Below are 20,110 nucleotides of genomic sequence, written 5' to 3' on the forward strand. Positions count from 1 at the left end.
GAGGGGCCTGGAGGGAAGGAAGGGGCTTGGCTAGGTGAGGCGACGGGGACGGAGGGGCCTGAGGAAAACTGGGTGGAGACAGTCAAGAAGCACCCCGTGAGGTTTCTAGAGGCATCTACTTTGCGTGATGTTTCATAGAACTAGATTGTGGGGAGGGGGTGTCAACCTATAATCACTCCTTGCTCCAAATCTTTGCTCAATTTGTGTTTAGAGTATCTTGGAAAAAAAGGGGGGGTTAAAATGGGAGGTGGGGAGAGATGATTTCCTTGTTTTAAGAGCGTGCAACTGTCCTGGGAATTTCGTGCCCTTTAACTATAATAGAAGTACTGAAGCTCACAGATCTCTCAGGAGCAGACTGCAGCCTCTGCATTCTTTTTTTTTTTTTTTTGCCACATCCAACGGTATGCAGAGATTACTCCTGATTCAGTGCTCAGGGGTTGCTCCTGGCTCTGGGGACCATGAGGTGCCAGTTATCCTTTATGCAAAGCCTGTGCCGGTGCATTGGGCTCTCTCTCCAGCTCCCCAGTGTTTGCTGTTGTTATTTTTTGGTTTGGGGACCACACTTTGTGGTGCTCAGGGTTTACTCCTGGTTCTACACTCAGGAATCACTCCTGAGTGTGCTCAGGGGATGATAGGGGGTGCTGGGGATGAAACCTGGGTTAGCCATGTGCAAGGCAAATGTCCTATCTGCTGTACTATCCCTTCGGCCCCTGATCCCCAGTTCTTTTTTTTTTTAACTCTTTTTGGGGTCACACCCGGCGATGCACAGGGGTTACTCCTGGCTCTGCATTCAGGAATTACTCCTGGTGGTGCTCTGGGGACCATATGGGATGCTGGGGATCGACCCTGGGTTGGCTGCGTGCAAAGCAACCACCTTACCTGCTGTGCTATGGCTCCAGCCCCTTGGTCTCCAGTTCTTGTTTAATGCTCGATTAATGTTCCTTCCTTGCTCTGCTTTGAATCTGTCCTCACGCTGACCCATGTCTGAAATCTTGTCTAACTCAGCCTCCTTGAGTGAGGGGCAGAGAAAGAGACAGCACTGAGAATTTGGGCCAAAGCTTTAAATTCCCATCAGGACAGACCAGTGGGAGAAAGGATAGGGGAGGTGAAGTGGCAAAGCAGAATTAGCCACCACCGCCATACCTCCTGCTGCTCCCTCCTGGGGTCCGAGTCCTCGAGGAGGGAGGGCAGCAGGTTTCGGCAGCCCCACCCAGGGACGGGCTGTTTCTGGAGACGCTCGCCCTGGCAGGTGCCTGTCTCTGTCTTGCTGCTTTCCTTCTTCTCTTTTCCAGATGATTGGTGATCAACCTATCCAACTGCCGCTATGAGAGTGGTAAGCAGCTGTATCAGGGGACCTGCGTAAGGGCACCCCTGGTGTGGCCTCCAGGCCTTGGAAAGGGTCACTTTAGCTATCTTTTTTTTTCTTTTTAATTTGTTTTTTTGGGTCACACCTCATGATACTCAGGGGCCCCAGGGGTTACTCCTCTGCACTCAGGAATCATTTCTGGGGGTGCTTGGGGGACCCTCTGGGATGCTGGGGATCGAACCCGGTCAACCACGTGCGAGGCAAACACTTATCTGCTGTGCTCTTGCCCCACCCGCCTCATGGTAGTCTCTTCTTTGGGGTGACAAGGGGGTGTCTTCAATCTTGGTTTTGTCTCCTTCCAGCCCACCTATCTCTGTGAGGGTCAGAGAGATAGGACAGCGGGTAAGGTGCTCGCCTCGCACCCAGGTTCCATCCCCCGCCCACCCAGCCCCCAGCACTGCTGGGTATGGCCACAAAACAAATGAAACACAGATTTGCAGGAGCCTCATGCCCAGAAGGCCACGGCCCGGACCACACGCTGGGGCTCTGGCTCTTCTCGTGAGCCCTGTGGAGGGGCGGCCGGGAGCCACTGCGGCTGGAGTTAGTGGCTCTTTGCAGCCCACACTGCACGCGGGAGCCCCCACCCCACCCCACAAGATCTGCCTCGTGCCATGGAGCCCAGTGTTGTCATTTGTCCAGTCGTGGGTTAGGAGGCTGCGCCTGAGTCTCGGCTTCCTTCTTGGTGCTGGAAGGCATCTGGGTTTGCATCAGAGTCAGCTCCGGCCATTAAAAAAAAAAAACCAACAGAGACAGGGCACGAAGGATGTGACATCTGTGGTGTTGAAATACCTTGTTAAATTTTCTTTTTCCTGTCAATGTAGCTCCCTAATTAAGCCTGACTCAGACTGATGTGAAGGCTTAGTTTGTATTCCCCGAACAGGCAAGGGCTGTGTCTGGCGGGCAGCCAGAGGCTGGCTTCCAGGCCAGGGGAAGCCTCGGTGGGCAGTTTATTTCCGATAAACCATGGGGATCACCAGGATCATGTTCTTTGGGGGGCCGGGCCTGGTATTGCTTGGGGTCTACTCCTGGCTCTGTGCCTGGGGGATTGGGCAGTGCTTGGGGGACGTATCCCGGCCTGCCGCAGCATTGCGAAGCTGTGTGTGCCCAGCCCATTGAACCGTCTCTCTAGCCCCTAGAACTGTGTTCTTCCGCAGCCCTCCAGGCTCGCTCCCCCTCCCTTTTCTGGCAAGGGTGGCCTTCTGGCTCCAGTAAGCCAAGGTGTCTGGCTTCAGTGCTTGGGAGCCCCTAGGTACCTCCCCTCCACCTGCTCGCCTCGGCTCGCTGGGCTAAAGGCCTCTCTGGTTCCTCCGTGCAGTGCGGAGAGCGGCCCAGCAGTATGGCCTTCGGGAGGGCGGGGAAAACGATGACTGGACCCTCTACTGGACCGACTTCTCGGTGTCACTGGAGCGCGTGATGGAGATGAAAAGTTACCAGGTATCTGGGTTGCAGCTGGTGCTCGGAATGTGTGCGGCACCAGCTCCCCTACCCTTGTATGATTGTGTGGTATCAGCTCCCCCTACACCACGTGTACGATTGTCCCCCAAGGGAGCTTCTGGGGTACCCCTCCCCCTCCTCCCACCGTATTCACAAATCCTGCCCTCCCTCGCAGAAAATCAATCACTTCCCGGGGATGAATGAAATCTGCCGCAAGGACTTACTAGCCAGGAATATGAACCGCATGTTGAAGATGTTCCCGAAAGATTTCCACTTTTTCCCCAGGACCTGGTGTCTTCCTGTCGAGTGAGTGCCTGCCTGCGCCCCCTTCTCTCCTCACCATCCCCGTTTTCCCCTCCTGCCCTTGGTTCTGTGGTTGCTACTTTCCCTTCCTCTCTGCACTCCCATCTGTCTCCCTCTTTCCCCCCACCTTCATCTTGCTCTAGAGTTGAGAAAGAAAGTGAGGTGACACTGAGGGGCTGGGATGTCTTGGGGTCTGGGCCAGCCTTTTGGGTCAGATTTGGTTCTGAAAGCTATTGAGCATCAGTGCTTCGGAGGTCCCTCCTGGTAGTGCCTGAGGGCGGGGAGGGGCGGGCAGTGTCAGGGCTACAGCCCAAGCTTCTGGCCTGCAAAGCAGGAATTTCAGCTCTGGCCCTTATTTTTATTTATTTATTTATTTATTTATTTATTTATTTATTTATTTATTTATTTATGTTTGCTTTTTGGGTCACACCTGGCAATGCACAGGGGTTACTCCTGGCTCTGCACTCAGGAATTACTCCTGGCGGTGCTCAGGGGACCATATGGGATGCTGGGAATTGAACCCGGGTCAGCCACGTGCAAGGCAAACGCCCTACCCGTTGTGCTATCACTCCAGCCCCTGGCCCTTCTTCTATAGGGTCCCCCAAGCCTTGCCAGGAGTGATCCCTGAGCATAGAGCCAGGATAAACCCTGAGCACAGTTGGATGTGGCAAGAAGGCAAAATAAAACATCAAGTAGGAAGAATAGACAGATGACTTACAATCATTATATTGTTGTTTTTTTTTTTTGAATAGCCTTTCTTTAGAGTACCCTCAGAAAGTAGACCATGGACCGAACATGATGGCCATTTAGTACCTATATTGCAAATGTAACATCCAAAAGGAGAGAGAAAGTAAAATGGAATATGCCTGCCGCAGAGACGGAGGGGGGGTGGGTCGTGGGGTGGGTGGGGGGAGGGATACTGGAAACACTGGTGGTGGAGAATGGGCACTGGTGAAGGGATGGGTACTCCATCATTGTATGACTGAAACGTAATCACGCAAGTTTCTAAGTCTGTAACTGTGTCTCACAAAGATCCATTTAAAAAATTAAAGAAAAAAAATGAAATACCCTCAATGCAGTGTCTGCCCTCTCACACTAGCTGCCTAGATTTCATCCTTTGTCAGGGCTTAGGCCAAAACCCCAACTCCAGATCTTCCAACTGCAAACCCAGAAAGCCAAACAACTGGCATCTTGCTATTCCTGTTGGGTGTGCATGGAACCCCACCTCGATGCCACAGTGTTGGGTGACTGACCACCATGCGAGGTGGGATGGAGGCACAGTGAGGTCACATCCTGACAAAGGGCTACAGAACTGGTAAATGGTATTGCCTGATGAACAGCCAACACCTGGGGGCCAATGAGATAGTTCAGTGGTCAGAGACACATGCCAGGTGTGCATTGGAATCCAGGTAGATAGCCCCACATGGCCTCCAGAGCACTGTTGGCAGCCCCTGGAGGCCCCTGAGCATGACCAGAGGTGGCCAGGAGGCCCCAGGGTCCAAATAGCACAGTCCAAAACACACAGTCAAAGCACAAAGCATAACCGAGCTGAGCAAGGAACTATTAGGTCTGGTTGGTTGTGTATCATTGGGAGTGGCCTAGGGGACCCCTGAGCACTGTTTGGGAGAACCCTCCCTCCCCAAAAATAATCAGGACTGAGATCCCTCCCAAACGCCCTGTGTGTGACGCTGTCTTCCCTTGCTGGCCTCCCTGCCTCTGTGAGTTTCACAGGTGCTGTTCCACTCGATGTCCTTTTTGTTGCGGTGGTGGTTTGGGGGACACACCGGCAGTTCTCAGGGCTTACTCCTGGCTCTGTGCTCAGGGATCACTCCTGGCGGGGCTGGGGGGGGGCCTATGCAAGGCGAGCACCCCAGCCACTGTACCATTGCTTCCTCTTACACCCTCTTTGTTGTTGTAAATGTCACGGCACTCTCCAGCTAAAGGTTTCTCTTGTTCCCTCCCTTTCTGCTAGCTGGGGAGATCTGCAGAACTACAGCAGGTCCAGAAAAAGTAAGACCTACATTTGCAAGCCAGACTCGGGCTGCCAGGGGAGAGGTATATTCATCACGCGGACAGTGAAAGAAATCAAACCGGGGGAGGACATGATCTGTCAGCTCTATATTTCAAAGGTACTTCCTCATCGCAGACAGCACCCCCAGCTCCAGCTGCACAGGGACGGGATGTGAAATGAGGGAGGGAGGGTGGGCGAGAGGGCCGGGTGGGGCCGAGTCCTGGCTCCTGCCTTCCTCCGACCTTTGTCAGACCACACCTTCTTTCCAGGGATGGGCTGGGTCCCCCGGCCAGAGTCCACCACCGTCCTGTTCTTGTCAGTTGCTCTGGCCTTACCTTGCCTCCGACAGATGGCAACTGGGGCCAGCAACAAAGGTGGCAGCCACACCTGATTCAGGGGTGGGGCACTCAGGAGAGAAAAGGGCAGTTACTTTTCTCCTTGGCTGTAGATCAGAGGTCACAGCAGTCTAGCCTGGTGTTTCTCAGTCTTTTCCCAATCTGTCTCTTTCCTGTAGTCTCCCTGTCCTGCTGGCTGACCTCGCAATGGCCTTTCCATTGATGAAATTTGGGAAATACCCTGGGGGCTGCCTTAGGGCCCCCATTTGAGCAACATTGATCAGGCCCAGTGTAGGGAGACACCTGCTAGTATGCAGGTCAGCAGTGTTGGGGGCGGGGGTCTCTTGCCAAATTGTGACACTGGTGCTTCTGGAGAGGGACATGGCCTTCAACCAGGAGGGCGCTCGGCCGGGCTGCTCTGTGCCTCCAAGGGACCAGGGAGCCGAGGGCCCAGTGCTATATTAACTTCTGCAGTCACCTGGGGGTCACCGAGCCCGCACCCCCAGCCAAGCCTCAGCCCTGTGACAGCAGACCCCATGGGAGCTGCCCTCCACCATGCCACGATGACGAGCCAGAGATGGGCCAGCGTGGCTGTCCAGTTCTCCTGGACGCTTGTGTGTGAATGTCTTCTCTTCCCCAGCCCTTCATCATCGATGGATTCAAGTTTGACCTTCGGATTTACGTGCTGATGACCTCCTGTGACCCCCTCCGGATTTTTGTGTACAACGAGGGGCTGGCCCGCTTCGCCACAACCTCCTACTCCCACCCCTGCACAGACAACCTGGTGAGCTCCGGGAGCTTGTTCCCCAACCTTTGCAGGATGAAGACTAGCTCGATTCACCTGCTCCAGACCGGGGGCGTGGGGACCCCATTCTCTGTTGAGTCGGGCTGCAGTTATTTTGTCATTAGACCCTCCCAAGAGCCCTCAGAAACGGGGGTCAGTCCCTCCACTTGACTGGTGAAGAAATTAAACCCAAATCAGATAAAGGACTTGTCCCAAGCCACATAGCTAGAGAGAAGGGAGTCTGGGACTCTGCCAGGTTGGGGATGCCCCCATGCTTCCCCTGATCCCTGAGGCCACCGTCCAGTCAGGAGGAGCTGCAGGACACCCCTCCTGCTTCCTGTTTTGCCAGCGTGAGCAGCCCTCTGACACCCCCTTTCTTTCCCTCGGCCAGCCTGGAGGCTGTGGAGGCCCCGAGCCAAGCAGGAGGCTTTGCCTCCCTCTGGGCCCACAGGCTTGTGTCTCTTTCCCCAGGACGATATCTGCATGCACCTGACCAATTATTCCATAAACAAGCACAGCTCCAATTTCATCCAAGATGACCACTCTGGCAGCAAGAGGTAAGGCTGTGGCTTCCCCTCGCTTTCCAGTCCCCACCGCCTCAGCTGTCCCGGAGACACTGCCGCGGGGGTGCCATCTTGGGGCATGTGGTCCCACGAACTCTTTCTCTAACTCTGAACCCTGCATAGTCTCTTTCATTTCTGCCTGCTGGCTGTTAATCATTAAAAGAAGGCCACATCGTAAACCCGAGGAGGTTGAGAGGAAGTGAAACAAACTGTTTCCCCAGCAGGACACACACACACACACACACACACACACACACACACACACATACACACGCACACGCATATGCACACACATGCACACACAACATGCATGAACACACACATGCACACAACCATGAACACATACATGTGCACATACATGCACAAACACGCACATATGCACACCCCCCACACACATGCACAAACACACACATCCCAAAGCAGACTTTTATTACAGTTGTGCCTTCCAGCATCTCCAAACCAACTGATATTTGCTGATCATGAGTCTGGCAGGAGAGAAGGCTGTGCCTCATAGTTTGTTCCATGGCCTTTGTTTGGGACAGGGGAGCACCACACATGTTACTCTAATAGAGATTCTCAAACTATGTGTCACCCGGATCTGGTGTGCCGTGTGACATGTGGCCCTGGGGCCAGAGCCCTTTCATCTTCCCCAGAAGGAGGCGACATGCGAAGCCCGCCCGGCCGTGACTCCCCATGTGATGTCTCCACTCACGTTGCCGTCTAGCCTGTCCCTCGTGGATTTTAAGAGAGGGGGGAAGTCAGGGCTGAAATGATAGTACAGCGGGGAGGGCATTTGCCTTGCACGCGGCCGATCCGGGTTCAACCCCCAGCATCGCATATGGTTCCCTGAGCACCACCAGGAGTGATTCCTGAGTGCAGAGCCAGGAGTGACCTCTGAGCAGCATTCCAGAATGTGACCGAGAAAGCCAAAGAAAAAGAAAAGAAAAGAGAAGGGGGACGTGAATGGTGTGAATGAATAGGACCAGGCCGAAGGGGCAAGAGAGGGCCAGGGACCTGACTCAGGGGTCTGAGACGTATGTCTTACGTATCCAAGAACGTTAAGTTTGATCCCTATGTGCCTCACGTTCTCCTGAGCACTGCTGGGTGGAGCCGTGGTGGTCCCCAGCACTGGATTTGAGCAGTGCCGCATCTCAGGACCCAAGTGTTGACAAATCTGGCTTGGGACCCCTAAGCACTGCTTGGGTGCTCCCTCTACCAAAAAGGAAAAAAAAAAGTGGTGGAGAGGAGGAAAAGCAAGAAGAGGCATTTCTGGAGTTTCCTAACGGTGGTGGGGGCTAAGGAGCTGGTCTGGGTGCTTTGATGTGTGTTTTCCTACCGAGTCTTCGCAGCACATTGGCAAAGGCGGGATAACGGCCCTTGTCAGGTGACGAGCTGGGAGGTGGGTGAGAGAGTTCATTTCTGAGAGGTCCATGTTAGTTGCCCAATGCCCCAGACCTGGAGGCTGATGCTGGCCAAGACGATGGGACTTCCCAGGCTCTGCAGCCGCTGCGCTTCCTCCTGCCCCAGGCTTTGAGGGACCTTTTGGCTTCAGGGAGCCTTCCTCCCTGGGGGACAGAGTTCCAGAGACGCAGCGGAAACAGGACTAGGACAAGCCTCCCAGGGGCTGTGTCAGGCCGGGAGAAGACCATCTTGCCTTTTCAGAAGACTCCGGCGACCTTTCTTGGCCACAGCCCTCCCTCGTCCTCAGCTGGCATTGCCTGGGGTGCGGGGCCAGCCCACCCCCCTGCCTGTGGCCTGTTCATTGAGGCTCCAACTCTCACTGCTGAAGTGTCCCTGAGTCCCCAGCTCTTGGTCTGGAAAATGAGAGACGTGAGACACCCACTTGGGAGCTTCCTGTGAGATGCTCATGGCTGTGCGGGGAGCCCCTCCGTGTGAGGGTGTGGGGTCAGTGGGCCCGTCTCCCTCCTTTGAGAGAACTGAATACCTCCTCAGCAGGTTTGGGCGGTGGCAGAGCAAATGTGAGGCCCAGGGCTAGGGTGTGGGTGTGGTGTGTTCTTCAGTCCTCCAGCTCCTCACCTCCGGCCTCTTCCTACCCATCACCTCTCTGGCGCCCCAGGCCTGGCCTCAGCATTCTGCTCTCCTCCCCCCACCCCACCTTCACCTCTAGCAGTTATTTGCTTCCTCACTAGTCTTGCCTCTCTCCCCCGAGTTCCTTCTGCCCAACTTCTGTATCCTTCCCCTCTGCTCTACAGGACTGGCACATCTGGGTCCTCTGGGATGCCTCCCCCTCCAGAGAGGCACTGAATCCTTCATGTGTCCCCTGCACCAGACCCAGAGTTCCCTCCAGCCTCACAATTGTGCCCACTGCCCTGCTTCAGGGGCTTCTGCTTGACCTCTCTGAACCTCTCTCTCTCGTCTTCGAAATAAAGTATTCAAAGTTGACCCCCACAGGCCCACCTCAAAGAGAGGCTGTCAGGATCTTTTGAGATGATGTGTATGCACAGACTTCATGTATCTCCCACGCGAGTGTATACGATATACTCAGAGCATATATGCTGTCAGATCATCATCCTGAATTCTCATTGCTCTCACGCTCAGGAAACCAGTGTGCTCATAGGTGCCTAGAGCAGTAAGTTCAAATGCTACTAAAGCTCCACTAACCCAACAGTAACTTGATCAGACCCAATTTTGCACTATCGCTACCACTCTAAGAGCCAGCTTTTAACTTATTGAGCCCCTCTCTTGCTGTATGCCAGACTGTACTAAGCAATGTATATAACTCATTTAGTTCCCATCCTTTTACTACCACCATCGCCCCCATCACCTTTATAGCCAACACCAATAGTCGTCACCACCAGTGCCACCACTGCCATCGCCAGCATCACCAGCACTTTCACCACTACCACCACCAAGTATGATTATCATTCTGATTTTGCTTTTTTTTTTCTTTTTGGGTCATACCCGGTGATGCACAGGGGTTCCTCCTGCTCTGCACTCAGGAATTACTCCTGGCGATGCTCAAGGGACCATATGGGATGCTGGGAATTGAACCCGGGTCAGCCACGTGCAAGGCAAATGCTCTACCCGCTGTGCTATTGCTTCAGCCCCGTGATTTTGTATTTTAGAAAACTAAAATGCTTAAATATTCAGTGACTTGGCCAAGTTTCTAGAGATGGGAGGTTGTAGAGCTGGAATTCAAACCTCCCTCAGCCCTTGAGCTCCCAAGTCTATTCCCCTAACCACTAGACAGTACTGCCTGGGCTATTTGCTCCTGGGTAGTCTAGAACGCTCTTTTGTTTACACTCACTGTACAGGCCTCACATGCTTAGTTCCCACCGAAATCATGGAAGGACACTCTTGAAGGCCCTTCTTTTGTCTTTCTAAGCTTCCGCGTTGCCTTCTCTGATCGGATTCTAGGTGTTGGTCCAGCCGCCTGATCACTGCAGAGTGGGTGAGACCCGTCTTCTCCGTTCCATCTTCTCTGAGATGAAACGGTTGGTTTCTCTCTCCGGGAACCAGCTGTGAGATGGGAGTATCTTTCCACCTTTGTCCTTGTGCTCTTTGCCCCGTGCATCTGCTTATCACGTCTCCCTGCTTGTGCCGTGACCCCTCGAGGGTTAGATGGGGCCCAGGCCTTGCAGGAGCTTCTCATATTGCTGAGTTCTTCCTGCTCACCCTCCCTTTGCCTTTCTTCTTTTCCTCTTCCTCCTTCCCATCTTTCCTCCTGTTCCCTCCCCTTTGTTGTTGTCATTGTTGTTATGTCCAGGGTCACACACTCAGCTGTGGTGCCCATGCCTACTGGCTGCAGTGTACCAGAGATTGTACATTTGCCGTGGCCGAAACAGCAGTGCCTGCAACAGACCCTCGGCCACTGAGCCACATCCCTGGACCCCTCCCCATCTTTTTTTCTGGACCCCATCTTTTTTTTTTCTTTTTGGGTCACACCTGGCGATGCTCAGGGGTTACTCCTGGCTCTGCACACAGGAATTACTCCTGGCGGTGCTTGGGGGACCATATGGGATGCTGGGAATCAAACCCAGCTTTGCCGCATGCATGGCAAATTCCCTACTCTCTGTGCTATCGCCCCAGCCCCGGTTCCCCATCTTTTTAGACAGGAAATGCCCCTCCTGGCCACAGACCCAGTAGGAGCAGAGACCTGACCATAGGGAAGGAGACAGAAACGTGGGAACCCTGGCAGGCCTTCAGGTCAGAGCAAGCTGCTTCCCATCTCTCAGGCACCTGGCACGAGGAGCCAGTGGGCACAGTGAATCACACACGGGCAGCCATCATGTGGAGTTCACTGTGATGCTCTGGCGCTGTTAAGAAAAGGTCAAGTGATATTGTGGTATGAGAAGGAGAGGAAGGGTGACCACCCTGAGAAAATTCATTTCCCATCGGGCAAGTGAAATACTTTTTTTTTTCCCACTCTAAAGGACTGATCTCAAATGGTCTGGAAAATTTGTTCATGCACAGCGCCGATTCCCAGATTCCATTCTGTTCACTGCGAACTGCGGGGAGAGGATGTGTGCCTCGGGAGCCAGGGGCTTTGCTTGTTGTCTTCATGGAAATGCATCGTGACTTGTGTCCTGAGTGTGTTGTCTCCCCAAGTGGCCCTTAGGCTTCCCGAGACGGGGGCAGCTCTTCCCTGTCACCCCCTTGCCCGAGCTTCGCACACACAGAGGCCTTTAGTAACTGCGTTGACCGTCTGACCTTGAGGTTGCTGAGCTAACCGGAGCTTGTACACTTGGCTGTGGACCTTGCACATTTGCTTGCAGTGTGCAGGGGACGGCACACTCGGTCATGTGTGTTGGGGTCCATCCCTGCAGTGCCACCGGGATCACAGTCGAGCCAGCGGGGCAGCGGCAGGGGCCACACTCATGAGCTCAGGCAGGGAAGGCCGGGGCTGGGGCGCCCCCACCTATTTGGATTCTGTGACTTGGGTCCAGACAGTTCTGTCACCTGCCTGCAGAGCGAGGTCTCTTGTCTTCTCATTCTCCTTATCTTCTCAGCATCTTCTCCCATACTTCTGCTTTTCCTTTTTAGAGGGGTGTGTCTCCCAAGCAGTGTTCAGGGGTCCTGGCGGGGGCCACTCCTGGTAATATTAATCAAGCTGGGTGACTCAGTGCTCAGAAGTGTGATGCTGTTTGGGTCTGGTGGTGCAGGGGGTCCCCAGAAGCAGCCCCGTAGAGCGGAGATCAAAGCAGACCTGTGTTCCCACCTCTGAGCTCTCTCCGGGCCCTTCCCATGTGCTCTGCACCCCAGGCACTTGGTGTCCATACTCACTGTTGCCTCTGGACCCTGTCAGATTCACCCGGCTGACGGCGACTGTTACGTCCCCTGAAACTTCCCTATCTGGGACATATCCTCTGTCCCTGGAGAGGATGGCCAACTAGTCCATCTCCCAGGAAGGGGCAAGACTAGAATTGGGGTTTGCTCGGGTCGCTAGGTAGTCCTACCTGTGCAAATGTCCTGGGGCTACCATTTCCCTTTGGGCATCTCCAGAACCAGAACCCCCTTTGAGAACTGATGTGGGAGCCTGGCGTTGGTGTTCTTAAAAGGCTTCTCCCCTCCTAAGAGGGCTCCCCACGTGTTTTCAGTGAACACCAGAGGTAGAAAAACCATCACCAAAGCATAACCAAACTAGAAGATAGTGGGTTTTTATTCACTTGTTCTGTTCTGCACCAGAATCTCCAATCCCTGCCCTAGCCTGCGGGGGTTTCCTGGGCCTCAGGGGAAGTAGCCGGCTCCTCCAGGTCTCTGGGCAGGGGTGGGGTGAGGTGGGTGGGGTGTCAGGGGTGTGACCCCGGGGCTGCCCTCCTGTGAAGACACCCTGACTGCTGGCCATCCGCTGCCGGGGGTAGGCCGCAGCCTCACGGGCTGTGGTTCCCTTCCAGAAAGCTCTCCACCTTCAACACCTTCATGGAGGACCACGGCTACGACGTGAAGCAGATCTGGAGAGACATCGAGGACGTCATTATCAAGACCATCATCTCGGCCCACCCCATCATCAAGCACAACTACCACACCTGCTTCCCCAACCACACGCTGCACAGCGCCTGCTTCGAGATCCTGGGCTTTGATATTTTGCTGGACCACAAGCTCAAGCCCTGGCTGCTGGAGGTAGGGAGGGCTGGGCACGGGCACGCCTCGAACCCTGTTCCTGGGCTCCACCAGCTCCAGCCCGTCAGCAGGGCGGGGCCGTTTCTTCACCCACTTCCTCCCGCACCACTTCCTGCCCCGGCTTCTCCCTGTGCCTAGCAGTGGCCACCAGAGGGGGATAGATGGCCGGGAATCAGCGCTCCTGGTGCTCGCCCGAGTCCCTCCGGCCTGGAAGCCAGGCAGGGGGAAGGAAGGCCCACACAGCGCTGCCTTTCGTGAACAGAGGCGGCTCCCAGAAAGCGGGTCGGCTTCCTCAAACCAGACTGGCGGCCTGGCACGGCTTTCTCGGGGGCTTGGACCGCTCCGTCTCAAGTACCAGCAGTCCGAAGCCCCAGGAAGGGGTGGGGAGCCCCGGGTCAGTTTCCAGCCTCCCCCAGACAGGGGGATGATGACAGGAAGATGAGGACAAGCATCTGGGTGGCGGCTTCTCTGACCCGTTGGACGGTGGCTCTTCGGCCTCTTACGAGAGCCATTCAGATGACGCATCTCGAGGGGCAAGGCTCTGCCCGGGGCGGGTGGGGTGGGGTGAAGTGGGGCAAAGTTGGGTGGGGTTTGGCGCAGCTGCTGAGGACGTGGGGTCAGACTTCAGTGGGGAGAGGGGGAGGAAGCCACAACTCCAGATTGGCTGCCTGGGGCTTTGCTGTTCCTTCATACCCAGCCCTTGTTCCCAGAGGGATGTTGTTTGGAAACAAAGTGGACGAAGCCTTGGGGCTGGAGCAATAGCACAGCGGGTAGGGCGTTTGTCTTGCACACAGCCGACCCGAGTTTGATTCCCACCATCCCATACGGTCCCCTGAGCACCGCCAGGAGTAATTCTTGAGTGCAGAGCCAGGAGTAACCCCTGTGCATCGCCAGGTGTGACCCAAAAAGCAGAAAAAAGCAAAAAAAGTGGGCGAAGCCTTCAGAAACTTCTAGAAGTGGGCCCAAGGGCTACTATAGCGGGTAGGGCGCTCTTGTCTTGCATGCAGCCAACCTGGGTTTGAGTCTCGGTAGCCCACGTGGTCCCCCAGGCCTGCCAGGAGTGAGCCCTGAGTGCAGAGCCAGGAGTAAGCCGTGAGCACAGTTTGGGGGTGGCCCCCAAACCAAAACAGCACAAAGAAGAAACTGCGCCTAGTGTCCTAGAAGCGTCTAGGGACCCGGGGTGCTCTGGACATCAGGGGCTTTTCTGTGAGCAGGGAAGAATCTCTTCCCTCCTCGCATGCAGCTTCCCCACCGCGTCCCAAGACAGGACCCTGAACGTCCCACCCTTTCTATTCCCCAGTTCCCAAGAGCACCCTTCATTGCTCTGTGGGGGGCTAAGGAGGTGCCCCCCACCCCACGCCTCTGTCCCGGGTGTCACAGGAGAGAAGACTGAAGACAGATGGGGTGCCCCTTCCCCTTCCTTCACCGTGACTTCAGCCCTCCCCCGGCTCCCCTCTGGCTCACTGCAGTAGCCAGGACCCCAGGGTGGGTTTGGGCAGCTCCCCGGAAGTGGCCCCTTGACCTCCTGCCCTCAGCTCCCCTCTTGCCCTCTCAGGTCAACCACTCCCCCAGCTTCTCCACCGACTCCTGGCTGGACAAGGAGGTGAAGGACAGTCTGCTCTACGACACCTTGGTCCTCATCAACCTGGGCAACTGTGACAAGAAGAAAGTGTTGGAGGTGGAGCGGCAGCGGGGGCGGTACCTGCAGCAGTGCCGGTCTCGGGAGACCAGGTACATACGAGGCAGCCCCGCCGTGACCCCCGTCCCAGCTCCAGGAAGATGGGACCGCAGGACCCACGTCATCACTGACAGTTGGCTAGTTATGTGACCCAGTTGTCCGTGTTGGACACTCAGCTTCTCTCTGTCAACTGAACTGACATTCGGGGGAGCCCCCCACCCAGGAGTGATCCCCGAGCAGAGCCAGGAGTAAGCCCTGAGCACGGGCAGGTGCAGCCTCAAAACCAATATATAAACGAATAAAATGGGAGGCGCTTACAGACATGACTTTACATATAATTGTTTTTTTTCATTTTTCAGTTTTTCGGGCCATGCCTGAAAAACTCCATGTGTACCTGGTGCTTGGGGGACTACTCCTAGCTTTGTGCTCAGATTTTGCTCCCAATGGTGCTTGGGGCACCATATATGAGACTGGGCATTGAAGTTGGACCTCCAGGATTGAAACCTGTGCCCCAGCCGGTGAGCAAGCTCCAACTTCACGAGTTTATCAATAGCACAGGAGCACTCAGGAATTACCAACAGAAAAAGTACAACGTTGGGAGCCAGAGCGATAGTAACAGCGGGTAGGGCATTTGCCTTGCATGTGACCGACCCGGGTTCAATCCTCAGCTTCCTGTACAGTCCCCTGAACACCACCAAGAGTAATCCCTGGGTGCAAAGCCAGGAGTAACCCCTGAGCATTGCCAGATGTGGCCCACAAAGCAAAAAAAAAAAAAGTACAACCTTTCCTTGTTTTGTTTTGTTTTGTGGCCAGACCTCGTGCTTAGGGGCTGCTCCTAGCTCAGTGCTTGGGGATCACTCATGGAGGTGCTCGGGGACCATGAAGTGTTGGGGACAGAACCCAAACAGCACACGCTCAGTTTCTCGGGCCTCATCCCTTCACTTTGGCAAAAGGGAAGGTTTGTCTGTCCACACCCCTCCCTCACCCCCTCCGGTGTCGGCTGGAGCCAGGGTCCCCCCCTCCCTGCAATTGTTTGGAGGTTTTTTTGGTGGAATGCCATGGTAGAACCCGGGGCCTCACAAAGCAAGTGCTCTGCCACCAAGCGTAATCTGGGTCCAGCAACTGCCTCCCTCCAGCAGGGACCAGCTGTGTGGAGGAAGTGCAGTGCCCGCCACCATGGGGCAGAGCCAGCCCCTCCCTGTCACTGAGCCTCTGGAGTGGGGGCGGCTGTGTTTCTGTTGGGAGGCGCAGCCCCCTCCCCCGCCCCTTAAGGCCCATGTGGGGTGGGGTGCACGAGCCCGATGGGCTCCTAGTACTGGGAGCCCACAAGACCAGGGCTATCAGGGGAGCTGACCTGCCCCGAGGGGTCACCTTGCTGCTGAGTCACCGGCCTGACCTCAGAGCCCTGGGCCCAGGGTGCGCTGCCTGGGGTGCCAGCTGCCCCTGACGGCAGGCCACCCCCTCTCCCAAGGGTCCCAGTGGCCTTGGTGCCCTGCTGCTTTGTTTCCTGCCGGGGAAGGGGGCTTTCCACGCCTCTTTCCTTGACTTCCGCCTCCCTGGGGGGCTGTGAAGAAGAATGACATCATTATAGCTCAGAACCTCTCCGCAGCTCACCAAGAAGCCCTCCCCAGCCCCCCAGACCTCCAGCCCCCCCCACCAAACAGCCCAATCCAAGCTCTGTTCTCCAGAGAAGCTTAAAGCCTGTGTGCATGGGTGTGGCTCCTGGGTCTCCCCCCAGGGAATGGGTTTTACCTGGGGCAGGAAAGGACTTGAGGAACCTTCAGAGACATTCATGTCCCCCTGCCCCCTCCCCACACACACCCCCACTCTCAGGAACTTATTATTTGAACTGGCCCAAGAGGCCGTCAGGAAGCTGCCGATGCTCGTTTAGCCCAGTATTACTCAACTGGGGGTCTTGTGTCTCCCTTGGAAGCCCCCCAGGGTATTCCAGGGAGGCCATTAGTGAGCATCTTATAAATGGGGGACCCACAGCACAGACCAGGGGTCAACCAGTAGGGCAGGGGGCCCAGGAGAGGGCCGCAGAGGTAGAAAGGGTTGAGAAACACTGGCTTAGCCCACACTGAGAGACTCCCGCTGCGGACAAGGCCCTCTGGTAGCCCCAGCCGCCATCCGGCCGGGCCCTGTCCCTCCCTCCCAAGAAAACCCAATGGCCGCCCCTGGCTCTGCTTCCCGGCAGGATGGAGGAAGTGAAGAGCTTCCAGGCCGTGCAGCTCGAGAAGACGGAGAAGTACGAGAGGGAACACTGCGGCGGCTTCCGCCTCATCTACCCCGGCCAGAATTCGGACAACTACAAGAACTTTTTCCAGGACAACAACTCCCTCTTCCAGAACACGATTGCGTCCAGGGCTCGGGAGCTGTACGCCCGGTAGGAAGGTTCCAGGGGAGAAGGGCCGAGGTGGGCTGGGGGTTGTAGGGGGCGGGTTAGAGCCGACACACTCTGCGTGGGGACCCTGGGCTTTCGTTTCACCAGACCTGGAAACGGTCTGATTCGCTGGTAGGGTATGTGTGTCTGCTTCTAGAAACTTCTAGAACTTAGCCCAAGACAGACCCTCACCCCCACCCCTCTCAGAGCCGCCTCCCAGATTCATGCAGGGGTGAAGTCGTGGGTGAAAGAGGAAGGAGCAGGCAGCACAGCACGTGCTTGGCAAGGCCCAGGCCCCAGCCTCCAGGTGACTCTTCTGTTGCCACTGACTCGCTGGCCAGAGAGGCCTGGTGTGGGAAGCCATGCCTCTACCCACACATACCCTCTTCCTTGTGCCTGCCCACTCGGTAGAGGGAGGGGGAGGGAAGTGGAGGGGCTCGCATCTCCCTAGCGTGCTGGTCCCCAGACTGGGGATGGTGAGGTTTAAAGAAGTGGTGTCCTCTGCCTCCTGTCCTATGGCTTTGAATACTGTGTGGACTGAGGGTGCCCTCTGCCTCTTTGTAGAGTCTTTTTTTTTTTTTTTTGCTTTTTGGGTCACACCCAGTGATGCACAGGGGTCACTCTTGGCTCTGCACTCAGGAATCACTCCTGGCAGTGCTCGGGAGACCATATGGGATGCTGGGAATCGAACCCGGGTTGGCCGCGTGCAAGGCAAACGCCCTACCCGCTGTGCTATCACTCCAGCCCCTTTGTAGGGTCTCTTTTAGGGGGAGGAGACACCAGCAGTGTTCAGGGCTGACCTGGTTCTACACTCAGGGGTCACGCCTGGCATCGCTCAGGGGACTGTATGGGGTGGCAGGGATTGAACCCGGGTCCACTGTGTGGCCCTTACCACTGCCCCCTTTCTCTCCTGGCTGTTGCTTTGCCAAGGCTTAGGCGGCTGGCATGCGTAGTCGCCTCTAACCTCCCCAATCGTGCCCTGTTCCTCCCCATCAGACAACTGATCCAGGAGCTGAAGCTCAAGCAGCAGAAACAGTCGTTCCGGAGGAAAGAGAAGAAGGTGGAGGCCCCGGGCGAGTCTGCGGGTGAGCAGGTGCGAGGCAAGAGCTCCGGGAGCTGGCGGCGCAAAGCGCAGCAGAAATACAAGACCATCTCGGGCGCTTCCAAACAAGTAAACGCAGACGGGAGGGGAGCCCGCCCGCCCGGCACCCTTCCCCGGCTGGGGCCCCTCCGTGGGGGGGTGCTGAGGAGACCCCTGCTCCGAGCCCAGACCCACTGAAGGAGCCGGGCTGCTTGCCGGGCAGGCCCACGGGCGGGTCCCTCCGTCCAGGCAGAGAGCCGGCTCTCGGGTCTGTCCTGGTGGACCTTCAGCCAGAGTGGAAGCAGCTGGGAGGCGGGGCCCTTCCATACACCCCCGCTCTGAGAAGTGGGCTCCCGCATATCCTCTCATGGCCCCCCAGCAGGCCACGGGCACGACTCAGAGGAGCCTCGGAGGAAGCAGGACCCTCAGACACTGCACGGGACTGGCTCCTTCCTTTCAGACTACTCCGCTCTGGGGCGGCTGTCCCGGACCTGTCTTGGGGCGCCTCCTCTTCTGCCTACCTCTCTCCCCTCACTCCGTGGAGCAATCTGGTTGACGATGTTCCTCAACTTTGTCTCGAAAACGGGCCTTCTGAAGGGCCAGCCTTCACATGGTTAGACCACATAGATTCTCACATGGTTAGACCACAGCCTGTCCCAGGACCCGATAAAGCACAGACACAGACACTTCTCCAACGGCGTTTCTAGGTGCTCAGAGACCCCCTCCCCCCCAGACCATCCATGAACCTTGTAGGGGGGATCTTGGGGTCCCAGGCTCAGAGCCCCAGATGAGAGGGGCTTTGGTCACCGCCACTGGTCATTCTCTCCTCCTCTCCTCTGTGCCCGCCTTTGGGTGTGCCGACTCTGGTGGTGGCCCCAGGCTGGCTGCCCACAGACTGTGTTTGGTTCCCTCCAGCCGCTGACGCTCAGGCCCTGCACAGCCGACACGGCCTCAGGTGTCAAAGACAAAGAGAGAAGCGACACCACTGGCAGCCTCAGCCCGGAGGCCCCCACGGGGCAGGCTGGTCCTGCTCCCCACACCCCCCCACCTTTGAGGCCTTGCAGCTATATACCCAGCCAGACGAACTCAAGCCTTCTCAGCGTGGGCTCCAGCCCAGCCTCAGTGGGGACCGCCCTCACCAGCACGTCGGTAAGTGAAGAGGTCCCCAGTGTGGTCTGGGGCCCGGAGCGCCGAGCCCAGTGGGCATGGATGGGAATCCATGTGATCCCTGCTTAGCCCAGATTGCTCCTTGGCCTTTTGAATAAGTCCCTTAGGCTCTGTGCATCTTTACATAAACTTCTTTTCTTTCTCTATCTTCTTTTTAAAATTTTTCTTTAAGAAGATTTTTATTTTGGTGGGGGACCACACTCAGCAATGCTCCGTGGTTACTTCGGGCTCTGCATTCACGAATCACTCCTAGCAGTGCTCGGTGGGTGCCTTATGGGATGCTGGGAATCGAACTCAGTCAGCCACACACAAGGCAAGTGCTTTCCCCGCTGTTCTATCTCCCCAGCCCCTTTTTAAAAATGTTAAAGTGAAGTTATGTAGTTCTATTGAGGGGGGATACTAATTCTAAGGAGAATGTGACATTTTTCAGAGAAAGAGAGAGGAAAGAAAGGCCAAAAGGTGAAGGAGGGGGCTGGAGTGTACCCACCAGTGCTCCAACGCCACCCAAAATACCCTACGCCCATTCCTCCCACCCACCCACCCACCCACAGTAACCACCCTGGCTTCCCCCGAGTCTCAGAGAGAGTTTTTGTTTGTGGTTTTGCCCTTTTGGGTCACACCCCGCAGTGCTCAGGGATTACTCCTGTCTCTGTACTCAGAAATGACTCCTGGTGGTGCTTGGGGGACCATATGGGATACCGAGATTGAACCAGGTTGGTAGGATGCAAGGCAAACTCCCATCCCACTGTACTACTACTCCAACCTGAGTTTGTAGGTCTTTTGTTTTTTGGGGGGCTTTTTGCCCCCCCTTTTTTTATTTTGCTTTTTTGGGTCACACCCAGTGGTGCTCAGGCTCTGCCCACAGGAATTATTCTTGCTGTGCTCGGGGGACCATACTGGATGCCAGGAATCAATCCGGTTGGC

The 20,110-nt window shown here is 56.0% G+C and overlaps 1 protein-coding gene across 1 annotated transcript in view; it reads left to right on the forward strand.

The window, feature by feature from the left end:
- Positions 1-829: 829 nt before the first annotated feature.
- TTLL6 (tubulin tyrosine ligase like 6) overlaps positions 830-20,110 on the forward strand; it is a 33,471-nt gene continuing 14,190 nt past the window's right edge. Inside the window, exons 1-11 of the mRNA XM_055132789.1 lie at positions 830-1,333; positions 2,682-2,800; positions 2,976-3,106; positions 5,076-5,232; positions 6,090-6,233; positions 6,705-6,790; positions 12,652-12,877; positions 14,433-14,608; positions 16,753-16,941; positions 17,935-18,109; positions 18,935-19,168. Of these exons, the coding sequence (XP_054988764.1) occupies positions 2,780-2,800; positions 2,976-3,106; positions 5,076-5,232; positions 6,090-6,233; positions 6,705-6,790; positions 12,652-12,877; positions 14,433-14,608; positions 16,753-16,941; positions 17,935-18,109; positions 18,935-19,168 (1,539 nt within the window). The 5' untranslated portion in view covers positions 830-1,333; positions 2,682-2,779. The remainder of the gene's footprint in view (positions 1,334-2,681; positions 2,801-2,975; positions 3,107-5,075; positions 5,233-6,089; positions 6,234-6,704; positions 6,791-12,651; positions 12,878-14,432; positions 14,609-16,752; positions 16,942-17,934; positions 18,110-18,934; positions 19,169-20,110) is intronic.

The sequence above is a fragment of the Sorex araneus genome, chromosome 3 (assembly GCF_027595985.1).
Source record: "Sorex araneus isolate mSorAra2 chromosome 3, mSorAra2.pri, whole genome shotgun sequence".
In the NCBI taxonomy this organism is placed as follows: Eukaryota; Metazoa; Chordata; class Mammalia; order Eulipotyphla; family Soricidae; genus Sorex; species Sorex araneus.